General features: G+C 39.3%; 1 protein-coding gene across 1 annotated transcript in view; it reads right to left on the reverse strand.

Annotated features, from left to right (window-relative positions):
- Window positions 1-19,504, reverse strand: part of pax3b (paired box 3b) — a 34,378-nt gene extending 14,874 nt beyond the window's left edge. Inside the window, exons 1-4 of the mRNA XM_079823854.1 lie at window positions 19,170-19,504; window positions 17,900-18,135; window positions 17,577-17,703; window positions 17,052-17,198 (exon numbers count right to left, since the gene is read on the reverse strand). Of these exons, the coding sequence (XP_079679980.1) occupies window positions 17,052-17,198; window positions 17,577-17,703; window positions 17,900-18,135; window positions 19,170-19,254 (595 nt within the window). The 5' untranslated portion in view covers window positions 19,255-19,504. The remainder of the gene's footprint in view (window positions 1-17,051; window positions 17,199-17,576; window positions 17,704-17,899; window positions 18,136-19,169) is intronic.
- Window positions 19,505-26,470: the final 6,966 nt, after the last annotated feature.

Below are 26,470 nucleotides of genomic sequence, written 5' to 3' on the forward strand. Positions count from 1 at the left end.
GTAAGACGGTACCCAGATTTCACTTCTGCTGTTAACAAAATGTTGGTAGGCTACATGGTTTTCACTATGAGATGGATAGCCTAATTGTTATATAATTCAGATGGGCTACAGGTTATTTTTATGGTATGCCAAAAAGTGTTTATTTTTAAATGTGATCGTTTGCATATTTTTACTAGTATTTACCATACTTTCTTAAATTCGGAACAATATGGTATTTAAATATATATAAATTGGATTAGGTTTAGTCTACTATTTTGGAAACAGCAGAGGTTTATGGTAAATCGCACTTATGCAATCGTATAAAGTGGTCGAAACACTGTAAAAAATTATATGTTCAATAAGTTATGACATGATGTGTTTACATTGCTTTAACTCATCAAAATATGTTAGGCAATTTTGTTAAAGTTATACAAGATTCAACACATTTTTTATGTCAATTTTTTATGTAATTTAAGTTAAAATGACTTAAACTTCCAACTTGATTGTACTTAAAACTGTAACGCAGCAACTTTTCTTATAGTAGGGAAAGTACACACAAATACAAACAAGAAAAGGCACTAAAGACGCTCCTAAACTGGCAGCTTTTTCTCATTTTTAATGGTGTAGCCATAGCGCTTTTATGAGGGAGAATTTTATGAGCCTCTTCACATCTTTTCTTGAAAGACTTCAGAACCAGGCTTATTTTTGTGTGTCACACAGTAATTCCTTGTCTGTTTTTTTCAGTCATTTATTTTCCTCAGTAACTGAACGACCACAGGGCAACAGTTAAAGAATAAAACACAATAAGAGAGAGCTGCAGGAGGCAATATAAAATACACACATAAAAAGTATTTTTTTTTTTTTTAAACAGGATGAAAGAGAAATACAGTGGAGGAGAAAAGAAAAAGCAATGTGCTGGATGATCATAATATTTATATTTATCCTATAAAAGAAATAAATTAATAAACCAAAACCTGATACATTTCTTTCTTCGTGGAAATGTTTTCCTTGTTTCAAACAGAAATCCGCCATTGTACCTATGAGGACTCATTGAGAACGATGGGAAATTCCTACAATTTCACAGGGATTTGGTTGAGGGAAGGCTGAACCGTGTGGAAAACAGTTCATGAGCCTGGAATGACTTCACAACAACACATGCCAAAAGAAGAAGCTGGTAACTATATATTCATGGGGCTGGAATTAAAGGAGGTTCATATTTATTTAATTTATATTCTTCAGACATTGAGCTATTAGTGCATCTCTCTGTCTCTCTCATTCTCTCTTCCCCTCAGTCTTTGTTGGATTGATTTGCACGCTCCATCTGTGGAATCCGTCATGACGGCCAGGGCTCTCAGTGGAGGCCGTCACCTGCCCCTGAGGGGGTGGAAGGGGCATACAGAAGGCCAAAGGTGGGTGTGTGTGGGGCAAAAAGGGAAAAGGCTGGGCCGGAGTAGTTCAAGTGCTAAATCTCTTACAAAAACTACCTCAAAAACCAGTGCAGAAGCAACTGAATCTTCAGATCTGGATGCAGACACAGATAATTCAAAAATATTTTTTATTTCTGTGCACTGGCATAAGTATCTAGTTCAGTCATGAAACTCTAGAGGGCAAAGACTGATAGGTCCTTTACAGGCAATCTATAATCACATCATTACCACATGGCACAAGCTGATTGCCCTTGATGAGATTGCTTGCTCATCATTTAAACAGTCTGGATAATTGTTTGCTATATAAGCCAAGGCCGTAACCATGTCTTGAACATTGGGGGGACCAATTTAAAAAAAAAAATTATAAAGCATAAAGAAACAGAACAGTGAACGAAATTCTAGGTCTAATTCTAGTTGGGAAATAATCCTTTTGGGACTATTTGCAAACAATATTTGCATTCATTTGCATCAAATTTAGTATTAGTCCCAGGATTCTTTGCAGTAGTGAATAAATACATAGATCTGCTGGTGAGATTCAAATTCCCTAATGGTCTGGTGGTTGCAAACCGTGTCAAAGGTTCCGGGTTCTAATCCGCTCTCATACTGTTTTTTTTTCTTCTTCATTAAAATTAAAGATGTTCATCAATGATTGTATATTAAGAGCAGGGATTGTATTTTGCATTTTGTTTTTGTGATTTCACCGGAAAGAATAGAGTCTCTCTGAGCAACGGCAAGATTAAGCGATACATTAGATTGACGCACTCGTCTGTGTGTGAAGACTGTGCACGAGCCAAAAGAGAATGTAAACCCCGCCTACTTTGATTTGATTGGCCATCTCAATCATTTTGACATTGACGAGCGCTGTTAGACCACTGAGGCAAACAAGACTAAAATGTAACTTTTAAACCTTTTTGTCATCCTTACAGCAACATTCAAGAAGTGCAAGAATTTCAAATATGGGGGGGGGGGCATTTTGGCCATTTCTAATTATTGGTGGGGACCTGTCCCCCTCAATGTCTATGGTGATTATGGCCCTGGTATAAGCTAGTCCTGTGCGCAATCAGAGATCCTCTGAACTCCTCCACCTCCCCCAGCTCCACCTGCCTAGATCTGTTACGGGATTCATGTACGTTTATTTATGCAGCAGCATATCTTACATGCTCACAGCAGAATGTCTGTCTATCTATTAGCAGTAGCAAGTCCATTTGCTCTGCAGCAACAGCAATAACAGCAGCAGCATATAGCAGATCTAGTTTACAAATACCAAACACATTAACATTTCCTTATTAATCAACATGCTAAAACTATTTTGAGAGCTGTCATGATTGATACAGTATAACTTTGAAGAGGATTTTTCTTTTGTTTGACATTTTCATTTGTTTTCTTTTCTTTTCTGTGTGTGAAATACAAAATGGAAATGTCAAAGATTCTGTATGTATATATACATATATATATATATATATATATATATATATATATATATATATATATATATATATATATATATATATATATATATATATATATATATATATATATATATATATATATATATATATATATATATATATATATATATATATAACTCTGTGCTGTTTTTAATTTAAGTTGTTAAAATGTTTGTCTATGTAAATATGCTCTAGACATTATCTTTTTCAAAAAGCTTTTTGACGCCACGTGAAGGGATTGCAATGTGGCAAATTGGAAAAATGCAATCTCAAATGTGATTTGACATTGTATGTGAAGATTATCAGTGATCACAACGACTTAAATTTTATCCGTTTCCACATAACTCTATTGTATGTCAATAGCAGGGGTGGCCAACGTTGGTCCTGAGAGCCATGGGTGCGTCTCAATCAGTTCCATAGTTCAGTAGTCAGGGCACTCCCTGATCAGTACCCTTACTACTGAACTAAGGAGCTGATTGAGACGCACCCTATATAATCCTGCAGATTTTTGCTCCAACCCTAACCAAACACACCTGAACAAGCTAATCAAGATCATGAGGGTTACCCAAAAGCTGCAGGCAGGTGAGTTTGATCAGAGTTTGCAGTAAAAAAAATATGCAGGACTGTAGCTCTCCAAGACTAGCGTTGGCCACCCCTGGACTACCGTATAAATATAGTGCACAAGTTTCATGGACTGCTTTTATGATATTTTTTATGGTGCTTTTTGTAATTTTAGGAATGCTTCTTTTAAAATTCGCTTCTTGCAAATAAGTAGCATCAGTGTTGGGAAGGTTATTTTGGAAATGTAATAGGTTACAGATTACAAGTTACCCTATTTAAAATGTAATAAGTAGTGTAACTATTCCCATTACTTTATTAATGTAACTGATTATATTTGATTACTTTTTTTATTAATTTTCTAAATTTCTAACAAACGTTTTCAACTGTTGATCATTTTCAAACTTTAAACCAGGCAGGGTTAACCTGCAAATTCAAACAATTATGCAAATTCAAAAAACAGCCCTGCAAATTCAAACAAGAGAGCCAATCAAAAGCATCAGAATAGCATCACTTTACTAAATAGCCTTTAAATGGCAGGAGGCATCGTGCACATCAAAAACAGGCAAAGCAACAAATTAATATTATTCAACTTTTTACATAAAATATTCAGATGTAACCTTTAACATTTTCATAAGTAAATGTAATTTAACTACAAATTTTTTCTCAGTAACTGCAACGGATTACAGTTACATTTATTTTGTCCGTGACGCCTTTATATGTAACTAGTTACTCCCCAACACTAAGCACTTGCATTTTTATATTTTTGCTGACTGAATGAGAATCAATGCAAGTGAATAAACAGAAGGAAAGAGGAAACAGTAAACACAGGCTTAATTCGGGCAGAAGAAAACAGACCACAGGCTTCTAAACACACAGAACCAAAAACCCAAGCATCATGGAAATGGAACTACTGGACAATCTAGAGATATTCTGCCTTCTGTAAATACACAAGTGTGTGTGTGTGTGTGTGTGTGTGTGTGTGTGTGTGTGTGTGTGTGTGTGTGTGTGTGTGTGTGTGTGTGTGTGTGTGTGTGTGTGTGTGTGTGTGTGTGTGTGTGTGTGTGTGTGTGTGTGTGTGTGTGTGTGTGTGTGTGTGTGTGTGTGTGTGTGTGTGTGTGTGTGTGTGTGTGTGTGTGTGTGTGTGTGTGTGTGTGTGTGTGTGTGTGTGTGTGTGTTTGTTTTCAGGTCTTTGGCATGTAAAGTTAGAGTGTAGTGCACATGAGTATGTGTTTTAAGGTCTTCCCTAGATATTTTAGCTCTCCGCTATGTAAACTGTGCGGTCACTAAAAGCATCTCCAAAGTTTCTTTTCAGCTCTGGGCCCTCGTTGCTTCAATTTAATATTTAGAGGCGAAAGATCACCCGAGCACTTTTACCTCGTGTGTTCATGCACACAAAATCCACCTAAGAAGTTTCTTTGCGGGACGGCCAGAGTCAGGCGCTTTCACTTCTTACAAATTCTCCTATGAAACTTTTATTAAAAAAAAAATAAGACTTAATATCCTAAGTAATTTTTCTTCTAATGTAAATGTATCTAGATTTAAGAATGTTTAGATTTTGTAATGGAAAACAAGACAAACAAATAGCAGCAAGCAGCAATTAACTGGGGTTCAAGCTCTTTAGGGTCTTTGAGCACTTGCATAAAAAATATTTTTATTTAGCAAGCATGTAACCACTTAGATCATAGATGGAAAAGACCATTAACAGCCAATTTACTGAGGAAATATATGGTTTTTAAAGCTTTTTAAGAGTTATAGTGCCACCTAAGGTCCAATCGCCATAAAAGTTTGCATTCTTGTTTAGAATCATATGTTACATGTGCTCACCTAATATAGTGAAGTTTTGAGTTTTCGTTTAGGATTTATAGGCTTTTGAGTTTATTTTGCCACTCCCTTTTTCTACATGAGCCTATTATAGCAATCCAAAGGGTAAAGTTCTTTTTTTTTTTTGATAATCATTGACCTAGAGAGTCCTGAGAATTTTATCAAGGTTGAGCCAAAAAGCCCAAAGTTGTTTTTTGAAACAATCTCTAATGGTGCGTTCACACCGAACGTGAATGACACGATTCGCACAAGTGATTTACATGTTACAAGTCAATGCAAAGACGCGAATAGACATTCTGCAGTGCGTTTCGCGCGAGTTGAAAAATCTGAGCTTTGGTGGATATTCGCTCCGCGTTAACCAATCAGGAGCTTGCTCTAGTAGTGACAACAATGAGGAGAAAATCTGGTTTATATTAATCATATATTAATATCTGGTTCAGACAAGTGTGCATTGCTATTACTATAGCTCCTGCTGCAGCTATAGTGTTTGTAGCTCTGTACAGTCTTGCTTTTGAATCTCTAATTGATATATTTTCTTTGTTCTACTGCTAAATACAACTTACTCATCACCATATATTGTTTAAATGTTGCCTATCACGTTAAATTTGACATCGCTAGCTTTTAATCTAAATCACCATCACACGTTAGCATTTCGCTAGCCTGTTAGCTTGTCATCTCTGCACCCGGGTCTCCTGTTTTCTGAGTTTATTAAACAACCGTGGTGAGTTGGATTAGTAAATAGTGTCCAGGAAAACAACTGTGGTAAGTTGGATTAATCAACAAACACAGTAAGCCATTCAAAGTCAGTGTTAGTAGGCTACAACGGTAACATAAAGTTAAATAGCCTAAAAATAAAAAAGTTATGAAACTTTACTTTATCCTCAGCCTATACTATTTGCCAGGGAACAAATTATAGATCCGTGAGACCAAAGATCACCCGTTACATATACACAAGACGAATTATGGCTTGAGACACCACAGAGACATCAGAGCCAGCGGCCAATGTCTGAAGGACTAGCCGAGGAAAGACTGCTCTCGCCGGGGTTAATGAGCCGCTGATTGCCTGGATCTCACAACTCCGAAAACGCCAGATAAAATGTTCAAATAGACACTCTTTTTTATAAATAAACCACAGATTTGAGCTTTAAACAACTACATTATCGCCTGAAAGTCTTCAGATTACAGTAGTATTTTAACAAAAAAGACATTTAAACACAGCCCATGTCAGCCATTTCTCAACGAGACGAACCGCCTGGAAGAAGTCCCTCCCATGACGCAAATTTGCATCTGAAGCGAATTTCACGCGTGAATAAAGCGAGTAAACTCAAAATGTTCAAGTGTCCAACTTCGCACGAATAGCGCAATTTATTTGCGTCATTCGCGTCCGGTGTGAACGCACCATAATATTAAACAAACTATTTGATTGACAACGGAGGTCCTAGAGGCAAAGTTGGTAAGAATGAGGGGTTCTACCACATGGTAGCTGATTTCCGGTGGCTGATTTCTTTCAAATTTCTCACAGGCCTCTAGGCCCTTGAGTCAAACAGACCCAGCGAGTTTCATTCCGATTGGCCTCCGTTAACCTTGTCTCAAACTTCATTGGCAGCCGGAAACGTCCTCAAAGGAAGTCTTAGCACCTTGATCAAAGACACTGCATGCCAATTTTCAAGTCAATCAGACTTAGGCCCAATCCCAATTCTATTTTATACCCCTACACCTACCCGTTCCGATTCCCTCTTGAAACAGAGTGGCAAGGCGTATGGGTGAAAATATTCCCCTTAGAAATGGGACACCACTACTATACCATTACACATCATCATACCCCGTTTCTTTTATTAGTGTCCTGTGACATTTAACCAGTATGAACCAACTACCAAATAAAATGCATTGGCTATATCTAACAGAAATCAGGCGCGAGAACGTTTAACAAATTGCTCACTCCCAACAGAGTTTTGAACTGTATTTGGACTTAATAAAATGGCGCTCGTCTTCAATTCAAAAACGTATGAGCCTTAGAGTTTCCTAAGATGATACAGAATGATACAGAACATACAAGAATGATGAAGCCGCTTTTCCATCGGGCCAAACTTTTCTCTTTGTTTATTAAACGTTCCACTCCGTGCTGATCCGAGCCGGCCGGTATGGATATGGTTTCGTTTTCTACTGCGGTGCTGCGATAATGTTCATTCATTATACGTCAAGTCAGTCGTTGCCTTGGTAACTCAAGAGTTTACGGACGATACGTGATGTAAATATCGACTGTGTTATGAAGGATGACCAGATTTATTTTTTAACTATTATTAATACGTGTTCACATCACTCAAATAGTGTGTTTAGCAAGCTACGGAGAAGTTGGCAGCCAGGCGACACACAAGTGATCGATCCCAGGTGGCAACATACACACATTCTAGCAGCACAGAGTCAGTGCAGGGAAACTTTTCATACCCCTTCGTTCGAAGTGTGGTCCTGAAAAATAGAAAAAAAAATGTTTGAAGGGCTATCTGGCCCTTACCCTTACCCCTACCACTCCAGCCAAAAGAGAATCGAGACAGCCCTACCCCTTCACGTGAACGCGCAAAACGAAAGGGTAGGGGAAAGAGAAGGGCTAAGGGGTAGAAATGTTAGTGTTGCGTAGTTAAAGCCATTTCTACGTTTTTTCCATGCTATAGCTCCACCAAGTGGCCAGTCTCCACGCCCTTCCAAATCCAAATGTTCCAAAAGTATGCATTTTGTCCATCTTGAGCCAAGGATTCCAACAATACAAGACAATTGAGCCTATGCCTAACGGTTATGGGGTTAAGAGTGATTTCATACTTTTCACCGCTGTAGCGCCCCTGTCAGGCCGATTGGGGCGAGCTTAGGTGACTTTGTAGATGGTGTGAGTACTTCCAGCCCGCAAAGTTTCAAGTCTCTATGACTTATGGTTTGGTCTGCCCGATCACTTTAAGAAAAGAAAGCTGATCCTTGGACGTACTTGAACCCATTTTTTTTTGTAGTGTTGTGCTTAGCTTGGTCAGGGGGAAGCGACAGAGGTCCAAGATAAAACCATATGTGCGTGTGTAGCGCTCTGAGTTTGTGTTTTGGTGTGTGTTCTGATTCTCTTGGGGGTAGGTAATGAAGAGGGCTAATTGAGCCAATGACATGCCCCCTCGCCATCAAATACAGCCAAAAAAGAAAAACAGAGAGGGGAACAAAAGAAAGCTTGGGAACAAATGCAGCGTCTCGAAGAGGGGAGAGCGAGGCGGGTCCTTTTCAGCGCCGAGGCTGGCTGAGTGACTGCCCGACTACATTAAGCAGTACATAGAGAACTAACAGATGCCGGAGACAGAAAGGATGAGTGACAGCTCGTGGGCCCATCTGCCCCCCAGCGTTTAGGAACAGAGAGAAACAGAGGGAGGACTTGACTTGCTAAAGAGCAACTGTGACCCTCACAGCTGCCCTCAAACAACCACACGTTTCAGCTCAGCGCCAAATGTGCTCTTCGTCTGTTTAGCCTCTTTTTCTTTGCTTTTTTGGTTGTGACTTTTGTAAAAGAAGCTAGTGTGTATGCAACTATAAGCACTTCAAACAGTGGTGTGGTGTGGTGCATGCTATGGCCTCATCACATTGCACGTTTGCACATGATTATATTGCAGTTTTTTTTTTAAATCCAAGTTTGTGTAGAAATGCATTGACTACTATTCAAAAGCAAAGATGCAATAAATTGATCAAAAAGTGACAGTAAAGACACTTATGTTACAAAATATTTCTATTTCTAATAAAAACTGTTCTTTTGAACTTTCTATTCATCGGAGAATCCCAAAAGCAGCACAAATGTCTTCATGAACATATTAGAGTGATTTCTATTGGATCATGTGACACTGAAGACTGGAGTAATGATGCTGAAAATACAGCTTTGGTCACAGGAATAAATGACATTTTAAAATATATTCATATCGAAAAAAAAATATTGGAGCGTTGTAGGATTTAGTATGCCTTATGTATATCCCATACTTTGCATATTCTGTAAGATTTATATGCTATTGCAAACATAGGCAGTGTTTTATACTGAAGGGAATAGGAGTTTAAACAGGAAGTAGTCACCTGCCTCTCTAAACATACACCAATGTGACCTTTGCTCCCTGGAGGTCAAACGCCAGTGACCTCAAACTGCTCTGTTTAACAATGGAAAACACATATTCAGACAAGTGTTTGCTTACTGTCTCCTACAAGAATGTACTACCTTTAACAAGTTTTTCTTAGCAAATTGAGCAGGAAACTGCATTTTGTGATATATTCATATTTCTTATATGTTTATATTTGTTAACAGGTTCAACTAGCCAATAAATAGCAGCCGTCCTGAACTCTCTCTCTCTCTCTCTCTGTTGTTTTCATGCAATCTGTGTTATAACTCACACACGCACACACTGTAATTTTGCCTTCAGGGCCTGATCACAAGCAGACACGGATTCCTAAGTCTGCTGACCCTGACACTGCACACTGGACACAATGGAGACAGTTTGGTTTGGGGGGTTTCCCCGCATTGTCCATCCCACTGTACTCCTTTCACTGTCTCTCTCTTTATCTTTATCATGTTTCGTATAAGATACAAATGTTACACTGTACTGCATCATTTCACTTGTTTTTATTCCTAAACCAAGACCTAATTTTTTCATCTGTAACTCATTCACTGTTCAGACTTGCATTATATTTCCTCTCTGAACAGACTGAAAAAAGGTGTTTCCTTAGCAACGCCTTAGCAACCCCTTAGATTCTATCTAGCACCATCTGGAACACCTTAGAAACTACCCAGCCTGGAAACCACTTAGAATACCTTAGGTGCGTCAAGTCAAGTCAGATTTTCTGTATATCTTTTTGTACATTGCACATAGGGCCAGATTTACTAAACGCAGGGCAAATTAGTGTGAGAGCACCATAAAAGTGTAAAGTTCTGCGCATGATCTACTGACGACGCACAAATTAAAGAACACAGACGCAGCCGGATCATTTCCATAATGACCAACGCAATCTACCATCAGCTCAAATTAGCAAATTAGCTTTATGTGAGTATACTGTTTGCACACAGGTAAAGTATCTGTGGACCACAAAGAACACCATAGCAACTGCCTAGCAACCACTTCTCAAGTACTCAAACAAAATCAAACGTCAGGCCAGGCTTTGTCTAGCCAATTTGGTCTTCACAAAGTTTCCTTTTTTAGGTCTTCCTGCTGGTGCATTTGTGTTTTGGTGCTTGTGTGCATGTGTTTGTGTTTGCTCTGGCTTTCAGAGTAAATTACGAGCCGCTGACTGCACACTCCATGGTGCCACACAAACCATCCCGCATTGGGCCAGTTGGCACTATTTGTGAATGCATGTGTACGTGCGTGCATCCATGCATGTGTTCGCATGTTTGTGCATGTGCATATGTTTGGCAGCGTGTGCATATGTGCGTATTATAGGAGTGTCAATCATTTTACACTTTTTAAAACACATTTTGCAGTAGCATTTTCTATTTTGGGAATATTTAAATGCATCTACATCCAATGCAACACAAAGCAAAACAGGGAACGTTTTGGCAAGGTTCTCTCAAAGCTCTGAGCAAACATTCTTCCAGTAACGTTAATAGGACGTTCGTTATCTGGTCTTTAATAATGTTCTCAAAATCAGTTTTATTTTAGTTGCACGTTTTTTAAACGTTACTAGATGGTTCAGAGAACATTCAAAAGTAACATTCTAAGAATGTTTGCTAAATTAATGGAACATTCTAGCCTGACGTCGTCATACTCATACTCTCAGATTGTAGCCAGAATATGAGTCTGATACTGCTCCATTGGGCTGTGATTATGAGGTGTGTTTCAACCGAACCAGGGCTGGGTTCAGCCCCGACAAAACCTTGCAAAACGTTTTTTAAATGAAAACGGTGCTGCGTTGAACACCCTGTTCTGATGATGCAAGAGTTGCAACTATGGCAACTGAAAAGGCCATTCTTTGTGTTCTTTTTGAAGAATTTTCAGAGAATAATGAAAACGGTATAAATACGTGTTTAATACTGCAAAATACACTCAATGTTACAGTCACTGCACTTGCCGTCCAGAATAAAAAAGGACATCCCAATCGAGTGAAGGGATTTGTGGAAACTGTGATCCCTAATTATTGTGATCCAACATTTGCCTCGCATTTCAGGATGAAAAGACAAAGATTTCAGGTTGAGGATCCACCTCCTATCTCCGAGACTGTGTTAGGATCTATGTATATGACGTTATTATTTTTATTGTGAGTAGGCTATTAGGCTTATCATTATTGCTGATCACTGTTGTGCTACGATATTGTAATATTTATCATTATATAATCAGAGGAGTATAGAAAAGTTTATGAAAGTGTCACTCCACAATGCAAGAGCAAAATATATAAATATGTATAGTATTTTTATGGACCCATTGTGCGAGCAGTCTCTTTAATACCGCATGGTTTATATATATGTTGCCGCTGATTGGGCTGACATTTTTGACACCACCACCAAACAAGAGAAAACACATCTCAAACCAGTTGCACACGTTGCACGTTGTGGTTTTAGGGAAACATGACGTTCAACCCAGAAACCGTAGCAAAGCGTTGCGCACTGGTTTGAGCTTGAACGTGACCCAGGAAAGAAAATGCCTCTGCACTCAATTGGATAGACCTACAACCAATCAGAGCAACGGAACGACGCATAATTGTCAACAGAACTCAACTGCACGTTGGAAGAAGTAGAAGAAGAAGATCCGTGTAAACGAGCTGGTGTTGTAAAAAAGAATTTAAGGATACACAGAGTACTTACCAACACGATCATCATTTTTGAGAGAAATAGTAAAGGTGAATGCATATACGAACAAGTTCTCCGTTTAGGATTAGAACGAATTCAACCCAAGCGCTAGCCTGACAAGCCAGACCCACATCAAGATGTTGGGTCTGGGAACACACCATTGGCAGGGCTCAATCCGAGGGGCGGGGTAAACGGTTGTCTTTCAAATTCCCTCACGCAATAGGATAGCGCTACAACCAACCAGAGCAATGAAGAAGGTGAAGCGGAGCTAGTTCATAGATTAAACTTTTGCCATATCCGGTCGGCAAAACTCCAAACACATCTTCCTTTCTAAAGAATGACTTCAGTGCCGTTCTTTGTTCTTTTCTCAAAGAAAAGCTTAAAGGCCCACTGAAGTGCCTTGAAACGCGCAGAATTATTCAATGTGTAGACGTAATTTCCCCTGAAACGGCTCAAGCTGTAAGCAGCTCCTCCCCTTTTTTGAAACAGCCTTTCTGTTTAATAATGCCAGAGTTTCCTGTTAATCTCTAACCGTTTCTCATCGTAATCTCCTCCATATCACTTTGAAATACAGCACTCTGTGCAGAATTTAAATGGGTCAAATATGTTTTGTTGTATGCGCCGCCTCGCGCATATGATATGCGCTGTGCTCTCGTTTCGTGTCTCTAGTCAACGGCTCTGGTCTAGACTATGTGTGTGCGGTGGTGAGCGTGAAAGTAACGTGAAACCAGACTTTATTCGTCTCAACTGAAAGCATTACACGTCTGAATCGTTTCCTATCGCATGTATAGGAAACCAATCACCATGTAGAAATCACCATGTAGAAAAATCTGTGTGCCAATCACCATGTAGAAAATAGTAAATGTGTAAACAGCTGACCGATTTCAGCCGCTGCTTCAGCGTCTATTTATAGTGTAGGGGGTGGGACTTCAGATTCTAGAGAGCATTTGATTGGACAGAAGATTTGATGAGAAGGTGAAGTCTGCGATGATGTCATCAAAATCTGTGATCTATTTTAACGGAAGTGAGAGAGATGTTGGCGTGTGAGAGACTGTAAGTTTTGAATGCTTATATCTCCTGAATGCGAATTTTGTCATTGTTTTGGAACACACCAGCTTATTCCTAACCTTAAGGCTAACATAGTCATACTAAAAGCCAAAAAACTTCGCGGCCAAAGCCGATTCGAAGACCGCTGTTCGCAAGCTTCTTTTTTTTCAAGTAGCACACGGAACTGCTGCAACTCTGCCGTCATTACGTTAAGCCCGCCCACCGACTCTATACACGATGTGATTGGCCTGACTAGAGTTTGGTTTTTCCAGCTCGCAAGCCAACGGAGAGTCACTAGGGTGCGTCTAGATTTCTAGGCTACCCAAACGCTCTTTGGTGACGTGCATGATTACGTTACTGCTGATCATCTGTCCATCATAGTATAAAGCCCGCCCTGACAATTTGATTGGTCCGAACAGCTCTGGTTCGAGCATAGTTGCTCCACTTCGGATCAAGTCCAGACTGAACTTCCCGACTTCAAATGTTGTGGGCGGGGCTAAGTTCGGCTGGCATCCAGGCTAGGAACATTCCTTAATGTTCAAATTTTTTAAACATTCATGGAACTTCTGGAACATTCAGGGAACTATACTATAAATAACGTTTTATCTTAATAGGATCATTTGTTAGCTGGGATGAGGGGATTTTTGAGGGATGGCAAACATAAGCTACAGACACACGCCAACATCTTTGAGTCTTTAAGATGAAATATGGAGACAGTATGAAGGAAAGGGTTCAGGAATCAAGCTGTTGCCTGTTCAAAAGAAGGGTGTAAATACTGAACTCAACTTGCCTGTCTGTGTCTCCCGGAGAAGGAGGGGCGATGGTGGGAATGGAACGGACAGACAACGGCCCACAGATATTAACCCGAAAATGCGCCGCAGGCCAAGAGAGGTAGAACGGGGCATGGGGAGGACGGAGGAGAAAAAAGAGCGAGGCGTGTTTGACTCATTGGCTAGATGAAAGTGAAGTTCAAATAAAGAGCCTGATTTAATCGGCTCGGGCAACTCGTCTTTCTTGGATCGCGAGACGGGCAGAGCGTGACGGACGGGCTTTGTGGCAGCGCGCATGACGAGAGGCTCGCCCCCATTGTGACTGACGCTCCGGGCCATGAAGGAACAGCCGAGGAGAACACTGGTCCCTATTGACCGAAATAGCCTTTAATAAACTCCCGTCGCCATTAAGTGTGACATTGCATCCCGATCAGTATTATTTAGGGAGCTGAAGTGGTTTTAGCAGGGCATTGGTGGCAGTCAAATAACGTTCACCTTAATTAGTCACGCAGGGACACGCTGTTAGCTCATTAAATATCATTACAGAACAGCAAAACATCAGTCACTCCAGCAAAAATAGACTACACTATTTTTCATCAGCTTTTGATTTCTCTAAGGCCTCTTCACACAGTAAATGGTACAGCTGTCCTGTCCTCTTAACAATTCATGTGTTGTCATATATTAATAGCCTATTTATGATAAGTCTGTTTTAATAATGTATCCTTCAGAGTTCCACAGAAGACAAAAGTCTTTCTTTTCTTTTATATACAAGTTATTTTTTATTATTATTTGAACTGCAGAACTTCAAAAAGATCCTCATTGTCAGAATGAATCTATCATTGCGGCCAAATTAAACCTTCTTTTCCAAGATTTCCAATGTTTAACTCGATCTGTGGCTTTTGTCTCCCACTCCCTTCATTCCTGTTGCCATAATATTTGTCTGTTTATTATTTATTACTTAATCTGACTCATTTTAATGAGAAGACAAAAACTTAAAAATGAATACACATTTCTGTTATTTAAATATTATATCCACTACCAATCAAATGTTTGGACTACTCAATGTTTATTATGCATATTTTCCACATTTTAGAATAATAGTAAAGTCATTAATACTATGAAACAACACAAATATAAAATATTATGATTATGCATTTTTGCATCTCTCAACTAACTTCATGAGGGGAATCCTGGGATCCCATTAACACTATTGAAGGATTTCACGTGTATCCTGGACACTTGTTGTGTTTGTCCATTTATAAATTGGGCAGATAAATTCATACAACACCATTTATATTAATGTCCAAAGCTTTTCAAGCATGTTTAAGCCAAGCGGCAACCTCCCGCAGTTTCTTTTGAAGCCAATACGGAAGTGACTTAAACTGCAATTCATAGACTGGCCACTAGAGACAGGCTCCAGAAGGGGGCAGAATCTCATTGAGCCTCATGTTAAAATGCCCAACTTTACAGCAGATTAAAAAAATTTTACAGTCTGGGACAAATTGTGGTTTTGGTCTATACGGCTAATTTTGCCCTTCATGACAACTGTGAGGGGGGTGAATTTTTTTATAACTCGTTCATTTACATTATATAAAGCCTTAAAGTTCTGCATAATTAAGGGCGTGGCCACTTCGAGTGACAGGTGGATAGCCATTTATCTGCTGTCTGTTAGTCATCGCATCACCTCAGCTCCACCCACGTCCCGCCTTTTTGCCCATTTTCTGTTATCCAGGAGTGACGCGCTGACAAGATGGCAACGGCCAGCTCGACCCTACTTTGCGCTTCAGAACGGCTCATCAGAATCCTATGGGTGACGTCACGGACACTACGTCCATATTTTTTTACAGTCGGTTTAAGCACATTTAGAAAACAATTTAGACTGGTAGTGTCATTTCTTCTTTTGTTACTGGCTGACCAATGCCAAGTGATGGGAACCTTTATAGTTGTAATCACCATTATAGGCCCTAAACCAAATGAGCCATTTATTAAATATAATAAATATCATTATTTTTCAATTTGTTAGAGGCACATCTATCAAACAACTCCAGATCAGTTACGATCCTGCCACAGTTCTGACTGGAATCTGTTTGTATGTGAACATAAACATTCATCAACACACACATCGGCTGTGGTAAATGGAAACTCAAGCATGCTTGCTTGACATGTGAGAACCAATGAGGTTCATTCTCGTGTTACGCAGCACGTTTGAGCTTCTGCAAGAACCAATGAGGTTCATTCTTGTGTTACGCAGCACGTTTGAGCTTCTGCAAGAACCAATGAGGTTCATTCTCATGTTACGCATCACGTTTGAGCTTCCGCAAGAACCAATGAGGTTCATTCTCGTGTTACGCAGCACGTTTGAGCTTCTGCAAGAACCAATGAGGTTCATTCTCGGGTTCGTTTGAGCTTCAGCAAGAACCAATGAGGTTCATTCTCATGTTACGCAGCACGTTTGAGCTTCTGCAAGAACCAATGAGGTTCATTCTCGTGTAACGCAGCACGTTTGAGCTTCTGCAAGAACCAATGAGGTTCATTCTCATGTTACGCATCACGTTTGAGCTTCCGCAAGAACCAATGAGGTTCATTCTCGTGTTGCGCATCACGTTTGAGCTTCATCAAGAACCAATGAGGTTCATTCTCGTGTTATGCAGCACGTTTGAGCTTCAGCGAGAACCAATGAGGTTCATTCTCGTGTTACGTAGCACGTTTGAGCTTCCTCAAGAACCAATGAGGTTCATTCTTGTGTTACGCAGCAGGTTTGAGCTTCGGCAAGAACCAATGAGGTTCATTCTTGTGTTACGCATCACGTTTGAGCTCCCTCAAGAACCAATGAGGTCCATTCTTGTGTTACGCAGCACATTTGAGCTTTCACAAGAACCAATAAGGTTTGTTCTTGTGCGTCAAGCATGCTCAAGCTTCTGTTTATGTTCACTGATCAATGTTTATATGTGAAGAAAAGCCTAAATTCAATCTGTTCAATCTGTTCAGAAAAGTTGGACGAAATGGCTCAATTTATAGCCTATGTTAGGATCTCTTTATTAACTTTTTTTGAAGCATCAAAGTGGAAGTTGCATAGCTGTCAATGGAAGGACAGAATGCGCTCCGATTTCATTAAAAAGATCTTCATTTGGGTTCTGAAGTTGAACAAAATTTGTACGGGTTTGGAATGACATGAGGGTGCAATGTTGGCTATAAAAAGTGTGTAGGATCCACTCACATCTGTCTGCTAGAATCCCTTCAATACTGTGGCGGCTCCTGCGGGCGTGTTCTTCTTGCTCGCGCTTTTCGATGTCCTCTTCATCCTCCTCCTCCTCCTCCTCGACACCGCCATATCTGCCTCTCATGATGCGGCTTAATGAACTCACTAAACAAAATTTGAACCGAATGTGTAAGTGCTCTTATTGTTAAACATTTTAACAAAGTTCACAAACGTTTTAGCAACCACAAAAGTTAGAAAACAAATTAATTATTGCGCGTGAAGAAAGATTTGTTAGCCTAGTTAAAATGTTGAAAACATTAAACGATTAAACGCACGTGTAGGCCTACATTGACAAAACATAATTATTATTTTTTTCACAAGACATTTTTTTTACTTTTTTGTTTTGTCTTTAAGATAAGCCTAGTTGTAGCCTATAGTTGAACTTGTGGAAATAATTAATTATTTTTTTAAAACCATAAATGTCAGTAGCATAAATAATTCGCACACTGTCCTTCGTATAGCCCATTTAATGATATCCCATACCTGATGGTGCGTTGTTCCGGTCACAAATTCCCTCTTTGAGCAGTTTATCCCGAATTTCCCAACTGAATATTCCGGGGTTTTCCCGTTTATATTCCTCAACGCGCTTCTCCACATCTGGAGATGTAGTCTGTTAAGAAATAATAATAATAATAATATAAAAATAATAATAAAAAAAACAGTCAACAAGGTGCCTGGTTAAGTTCGAATACCCTATATTATTTCATAAAGTCAGCGTTTTCGGCCGACCTGTTGTTTTTGAGTTTGATCACAAAAATTCCTGCACGCCCAGCTGCAATAGTTGAATCCGCACTTCAGGGCCTCACCTTGCATTTACTCCCGCCGATAGCTCCAGGCCGGATGGACCCAGTCTCCTGGTACCGACACAGTATTTTGGAGACGCATCCGTGAGAGACTCTGAGCTGGCGGGATATCACGCAGGGCCGGATCCCGTGATGGGCCATCTCCACTATTTTATGCCGAATGTGGTTCGGTAGAGGCCGGCCGTTAATGAAAACTCCTCCGAGCTGGTTGACTCGACCCTGACCCATCGGAGTTGAAACTGCATCGAAGCAAACTCAAATGATGTCAGAGACGGTCATTGAAGTATGCAGAAACATGATAGAAAAAATTATGCATGTATATATTTATCCCTAAATAACTGAAGTATAAGGAAGAACGTGCATGTGCACTTAATTCCCTGCATAATTCGTGTTGCCCTAAAAACATCAGTGTAATTGATGCTTTAAAGTTTTAGGGGTTACACTTTATTTTAAGCTGCCCGTGTTACAGTGCAATTATGTAAATTTAAGTAGGCTACTGTATAGCCTAATAATAATAATTAACTAGCCTTCACGTTACGATTAGGAATAGGGTTTGGTTTAGGGTTAGTTGCATGCAATTCTGGATAATTTATAGTTATTACTACAGTAACTACATGTAACGAGTAACAAGGACACTAAAATAAAGTGTTACCGTCAAATTAAATTGGTGCAAAATGGTTACAATTCCCAGTTTTTCCATGCTATTTTAAATTTAATTAGAATTTATTTAGGCCTACATAAATAAAACAAAATAGAAATGCCAGGAATTATGCGAAAGAGTTCAAAGGAAACAAATCTGATGAAAACACATACAAATAATGATTCCAATTAAACAGCCAGACTTGCATAGGCCTACTTTTTTTTTTTTTGAGAAACAGAAACACACATTAGTCATCTAATAATCTAACATCAAGCACTTTGAACCTCAAGCACCAAATACAATGAAATGCGTATTGTTTCTTAATAAGAAGGGTTATTTGCTAATCCAAAGAATCACTACAGAGCTTATTTTTATTTCATTTTTTTTTATTACATAATACAATTGAGGCTTTTAATATTATAACAAAATATGTGTAGGCCTATGTTAACAAAAGCATAGCCTACTGGCTAAATAAAAATAAAAAATAAACACATTTAGAAAAATAACCACCGTTTTCAGCACTCATGCAACCCAAAATATCCACACACAAAAAGTTTTGGCTCAAATTTCTACTTTTAAATTAAAATATTTGAATGTGCATATTTTAATGTAACCTAATGTAGCCCATCTTACCCTCCATAGGGAAGCCGGTGCGGGGATAGTTTTGAGAGAGAGATGGACGCATCATCCTGGGAACGGTCCCTGCCAAGCCGTTCATTGTCGAGTGCACTTTAGACAAACCACCAGGGCTTAAAAATGCATGTAAATATTCCACGATCCAAAAACTCCAATAAACTCCAATGATCTTTTTGTATCCCTCGAGGAAAATTGAAAGTAGGGGATTCAATGAAAAGTTTCAGACTTTAGATGCGGTCTCTCCTCATTTGTGGTCCTTCGTCGTTGTTCTCATTATGCGACGATAATTATAATCGCCGCGTTATTGTTATTAGCAGACGTTCGGGATGAGCGCGAGTTCTCAAACTACTGAGACATTTATGAGTTTGCAGAGCCCTCCTTGTCTAGTACTCGAACAGCGCGTTCTGATTGGTCCTCGGGATCCCGAACCCGAGAGCTGATTGGTCGAAGAAGGACACTTTTGCTTTCTGAGCGTTCCAAAGTGGACATCAAAGATATTTCAGCGACTAATGGATGTATGATGTATGACTAAATTGTATCTAAATATGATCTAAATATTAGGCTACTTCAAAAACAGTAAATATAAATAGGCTATAGCCATAATAAAATCTCGAAACATGTTTTATTATAACGTATTGGCAGTGCAACGATAATGCCATAAATTAAAAACAGAAAAAAAGAGTTAAGCAATTTAAATGAAAAAAATAAGTTATTTACTTATGATTGACTCCGATTTAACTCTCTCAGCTCTCTCTCTCTCTCTCTCTCTCTCTCTCTCACACACACACACACACACACACACACAGAGTGACTTCAATGACATGTGGCTCTTTTGTTGGACTAAAAAGAAACTTCAAATGTTTTCTTTCTGCCTGCGCGCGGGGACAATGGGGCGCACGCGGGAGGGAAACACGCGGGGGAAACGGGGGTCCTTTCACGTGCAAAACACTCGATTATTCTCTCTTACTTAAAAAGTTAAATCAACGCCAAATAGCCTGGACCCTGGAGACACCGACCCAATAATGGAGAAGTTAACAATGAATGCGTGTGTGTGCCTGTTTGTTAATGAGTTTCTATTCGATGTATCAATTGCATTATTTTACGATTATTTTATTGCATTATTTTCCTGTCAGATTCATACATTTTCTTTATATATGTACCTGCTGTAGGCCCTAAATCATTTCATATTTCTACACTTACAGAGTTATTTAGTGTCTTTAGTGTAGTTATTTATTTATTTTAGTGTCCTTGTCATGTTGCAGTTATAAATTAAGCATAATTACATGAAACTAACCCTAAAACAAACCTCAATCCTAACCCTAACCCTATACATGTAGTTAATTATTATTACACAGTACTTAGTTACATAATAACATGCACTGTAACAATATTAAAAAATAAAGTGTATATTCCTAAATGTCGTGCATTCACAGAACGTTTCGTTGAAAATGAAGGTTCCAAAATGTAACCAGACGGATTCAAATAGGAGAATAAAAATATGATGCATTTATTTTGCAGGCCTACTTTCATTTGGAAAATCCTAATTTATTACATGATGTAAAATATAGCCCACATAAGAGTTTTCTTTAGAATACACGTTGGGTTATTTCAAGGGTTTATTCAGCATTAAACTTCAAAAACAGAAGGTGATTGGTTGGAAAGGGGGAATGGGGAACATGCCTTTTGAAACACCGGATCCGCGTGTCGAATCCATTTTTCGGAGAACAGATCTCGAGCAGAAGTGCGCTCTGACGAGAGCTTAATTAGTTATATTATCAAGGGTCAAATATCTATATTCTCTTAGCAAATATTGTCAAAATAATTCGAATCGGTTTTTAAATTTAAGCGTAATGGAAGACAAAGAAATCTAGTTTTATGTAGCCTAACTGAGATCGCCCTACAACATAACCTGATGTTGAGTCAAAACTGCCATTAAAATTAGACTTGCCAGTTTTGTCAAAGAATGGAAAAAAAGTATAAACCTGTAAAAGAATGAACACACAATGAACTTCTGGAACAGTGTTGTTTGTGTCATTTGTCTTGTGATCTGTCTTGTCCAGCCTGAGGAAGGTCACCACCCTTTTAACCTCAATTAGATGGGGTTCACTGAGAGAAAAACGTAAATCCTCTCCAAAGACAACTTCAGAATAAGATCATCTGTCCTGCATTTACTGCCACAAGCATCCCGGAGCTCCAGGGAAAGCAGCATGGAGGGCGATGTCGTGGAGATACCCTACTGAGACACTTATTCAGGTATACTAGAAACATTTATCATTCATTGCCATGCTCACTGTACAAAAAAGTCGCTGTGTTAAATTTATAAGTACAATCAACTTGGATCTTTAAGTCATTTCCACTGAAATTTCCTTAAACTGACTTTAAAAAATGAATGAATCTTGTATAACTTCTAGCAAGTTGAAAATTGCTTAAAGGCACAATATGTAAGATTTTTGGATTAAAATATTTTCAAAAAACAATAGAACAGTGTTATATATTTTGTTGACTTGTGTACTTATCCCAAATGTTTCCAAGAATGTTTAAATCCAGAGAAATAAGCTATTTTAACCAGGACATGGACAGTGTCCATCCGTCACCTATAGCCTGGAACACACCAAGCCGACGGTCAGCCATCGGGCAATTTTTGTGTGTCGGCCAACTAAGTTTTCTCTGTGTGTTCCACACCGTCGGCTGACGTTGGTCTTCATCGGCTATTTTTCAGCCGATTCGACATGATGAATCGACGTCGGCACTTGTCGGGCCATCTGATCGTTCTGATTGGCTGTTCTGCTAGCGAAAAAAACAGAAGTGACCATCTGTGGTGAGCGAGATTATGCGGTGCTTTGTTTAGGGTATACAGGGTAGCTCTTCCGGTTTCCCGCTTTGAATAACGAAAACAGAAACTGCCACCAGCTCGTACGGAAAGCTATTTACTCTTACGCAGGCGCACACTCTCAGAAAAAAAGGTACTGTAGAGGTACAATTTTGTTCCTTGGGGCACAAAACGTATAACTGTATTGATAAGCCCCGCCCCCCTTAGATACTGTTGCTAACTCGGACAAACAAACGGCATTGCTAACAGTCTTACAATGACAGCTGTCAGTGTGAACACCTTATCCTAAGTTGTTTTTGGACACAGAATGTAGCGGACCCTGTCTGAATGATGGCCAAACTTTATTGATGCTTTATGAAGTTTATTACATCGTTTTTCACTCAAAAAAAAAAAAAAAAAAATCACCGTAAGAGTTGAACAAACAAAGCAGAAGTGCGCATTAAAGTCTCATTCACAAACTCGCTCTCTCCATTGCATTATTATTAACATACACAGCAAATTATACTATTATTTATAGTGTAAATGAAACACTAATTTTCAGTCAATCTCATGTCAATCTTGAGTACGTATAGAGTAGTATTACATCTTTCATATCTCCGAAAAGTCTTTAGTTTTATTATTTTTTATAAAAGAAAGATATGCTGTACCAAGTCTTTCCGAAAAAAGCCGAGCGGCTGAAGGCGTATCGTTCGGGCGGAGCTAAAGAATGACGAGCGTGCGCAGCTATTGCGTTGAGCTATGTTTACATAGAAAAACAATGGAATCGATAGCTAACAACACAGACATTTGAAGCAATTTTACTCACCGCCTGCTACCAACACACGACCATGAACCTTAATCGCTGGGATTGCTCCATCTTTCAGCATTAGGCGAGCTACAAATCCGGAGGTGAACTGTACCTTGTTTATAACCATCGTCGCCGAAATTCAGGGAACAAACAAACACTTGCACAACTCCTGCTCCAGAAAAACAAACTCCATCCACTGTCCCATTAATGCTGGGTTCTTTGGGAAGCTGTGCAGGGTTGTCTTGCTTTGGTGACATTGTTGATTCCGTGAAGTCCTGTGACTGCAGCGCAGCCGGCTTGCTGGGAGAAGAGCCCGTACGGCCCGTACAAGGACATTCCACCCCATCTGACATCACATATACCCATACTCGAAAAAAAACTTTCCGAAACTTATGAGAAACCAGAAGGAGTATTTTTGGCACAGAAATACTCCATCAAATGTCCAACTTTTTTCTTTTTATTTTACTTTGTCCATGTTTAGGATGGGTAGGATAGCCATCAGAGGATGGGTACATGGTGGTCATAAAGGGATGGACATGGTCAGAAACAATGCTCAGGTAGGCTGTGGCATTTAAACGATGCCCAATTGGCACTAAGGGGCCTAAAGTGTGCCAAGAAAACATCCCCCACACCATTAGGCTACACCACCAGCAGCCTGCACAGTGGTAACAAGGCATTATGGATCCATGTTCTCATTCTGTTTACGCCAAATTCTGACTCTACCATCTGAATGTGTCAACAGAAATCGAGACTCATCAGACCAGGCAACATTTTTCCAGTCTTCAACTGTCCAATTTTTGTGAGCTTGTGCAAATTGTAGCCTCTTTTTCCTATTTGTAGTGGAGATGAGTGGTACCCGGTGGGGTCTTCTGCTGTTGTAGCCCATCCGCCTCAAGGTTGTGTGTGTTGTGGCTTCACAAATGCTTTGCTGCAGACCTCGGTTGTAACGAGTGGTTATTTCAGTCAAAGTTGCTCTTCTATCAGCTTGAATCAGTCGGCCCATTCTCCTCTGACCTCTAGCATCAACAAGGCATTTTCGCCCACAGGACTGCCGCATACTGGATGTTTTTCCCTTTTCACACCATTCTTTGTAAACCCTAGAAATGGTTGTGCGTGAAAATCCCAGTAACTGAGCAGATTGTGAAATACTCAGACCGGCCCGTCTGGCACCAACAACCATGCCACGCTCAAAATTGCTTAAATCACCTTTCTTTCCCATTCTGACATTCAGTTTGGAGTTCAGGAGATTGTCTTGACCAGGACCACACCCCTAAATGCATTGAAGCAACTGCCATGTGATTGGTTGATTAGATAATTGCATTAATGAGAAATTGAACAGGTGTTCCTAATAATCCTTTAGGTGAGTGTATGTAATATGATAAAACAGCGCTGCGTTACCCCTAGTGTTGGGTCCGAGTCCACCTTTGTCGAGTTCGAGTCAAGTCCAAGTCTTAAACAATCAAGTCTGAGTCCAAGTCCGAGTCCAAAAGAGGCTGAGTTGGACTCAAGTCCGAGTTCTTATCGACCGAGTCCGAGTCGAGTCCACCAGACCGAGTCCAAGTCGAGTCCAGAGTGTAATTAAATTGAAAAAAGATTAGAAATTGCTATTGTACATTTTTATCTTCTATTAATATTTTAACCTTTCAACCCATTAAACCAATGGCAATATAAAATGTAACAAAAAATACCACTATTACATCTAGCCATTGCCATTTAACATTTTTCTTTTGTCAACAGATCAGCTAGTTTCCAATCAAAAATGGTTTCAAACAATAGAATGGACATAGATATATGTAGAACTTGTATTATTACAAGTGCAAGAAAAACACAAATTAACCTGTTTTATTGTATTTCAATTATTTAATGCCTCTGGTATCACCAAATGCTAATGTTTAGGGGTGGGCGATACTAAAATCTTACTTCACGATAATGATATATTTTCTCAAGTAGGACTATTCAAGTAAGAATAAATACTATAGAAATTGAATAAAACAATTAAATGTAAAATAAAACAAACTTCACTGTATTACATGTACAGTGATTCTTATTAAATTTACTAAAGTTAGTCAGGAGTGAGTGAGTAATTTTCTCTTTGTCTTTTGTTGTTTTAATAACATTAAAGGGATAGTTCACTCAAAAATGAAAATTCTGTCATCGATTACTCACACTCAAGTTGTTTTACAACTGAATAAAGTTCTTTCTTCTGTTGGACATAAAATATATTTTGGAGAATGTCGGAAACCAAACAGTTGGTCCCATTGTAGGAAATAATAATATGGATGTCAATGGCTACCATTCAACTGTTTGTGTTAAACAGAAGAAATTAATACAGGTTTGGAACAAAATTAGAGTGAGTAAATAATGACATCATTTTAGAGGTGAACTGTCCCTTTAAGGACAAGTGGCAGCATGTTCACTAGGCTGCGCTGCTGTCAATGTAAGACCCCTACATATCTAATATACAGACACACGCCGATTTTACTTTCACTTTAGACATAACTTACTGTGTTTATGTTAACCTTGTGTGTATTTGACAGTATTAGTGCAGTAAGACTACTTAGTCCAGTAATCAAGTGTGTTTGACAGGCTTTTAGTGCGCGCGCTCAGCGCATGTTAACACAGTGCACAAGCACGCAAATGAAACGTTTAACCAGCAAGGCTTTAAAACGCATGCAAATAATGAACTTTCGTGATTGTGAATAACTATAGTGTTCCGTGAGTATAACTCTCTGACACCAGCATTGCAAGCGTGACTAAACACCCCCTAACTTTAGTGCATATGATTGGATATTTGCTCATATCAGTGCGTAGACTCACAGGCACACTCAAACAGAGTCAAAATAAACTGAGAGAAACATTTAAAACGGAGAAAAAAAAAAAATAATTAATTAAATGCAAAAACGAAAAGAAAAAAAAACGCAATTCACAAGCGTGTATTCAAGATATTCAACCGTGAATGCCGTACCGAACGGTTCAATATTATATTAAGAATTGTGACATCCACAGTATGCACACAAAAATCCGATATATATCGTCATATCACCCAGACCTAAGTTATTTGGATTTAAGTTGGTATTAAAAGTTATAATAAGCAACTTACATTTCTCTAGGTTTTCTTTGAACATGTCGGTAGAAAGTCGTGCCAGACACATCAGTTGATTTGCAATCCGCAGAGTGCTTCTTTTTTCTGGATTTCTTGCAAATAAATTCTTTATGATTTTCAAAACCAAAACAAATGATTGCTGACTTTGAAGACATTGTCCTAAACACGCATTGCGATCCAGTGTGTGATGTGTGTGTCGTCTGCAAGCATAAGATGATGCTACTGCTGACTGCCGGTGTGGTGCAGTAAAATCAAATTTCTTATCTTAGTTTTATGCCAGTTTTGTTGTTACACATGACGCGGACTCGACTGCACTCGGGATATTTTCCGAGTCCAAAATGTCCAAGTCCGTGTCAAGTCCGAGTACAAATTCACCCGGGTGCGTGACAAGTCCGAGTTCATTCAAAATTGGACTCAAGTCCGGACGCAAGTCCGAGTCCAAGTCCAAGTCCCCCAACTCTAGTTACCCCACATATACATGAGCGGAAGAAGTGGAAGCGGCGACTATGGCATAATAAAAGCTCCGCTGCTGTCGAGCCGTGTGTCGCGCTTGTCTCTCATTAGCAATCGCTCCAGCG

Source organism: Gobio gobio (genome assembly GCF_949357685.1).
Source record: "Gobio gobio genome assembly, chromosome: 8".
In the NCBI taxonomy this organism is placed as follows: domain Eukaryota; kingdom Metazoa; phylum Chordata; class Actinopteri; order Cypriniformes; family Gobionidae; genus Gobio; species Gobio gobio.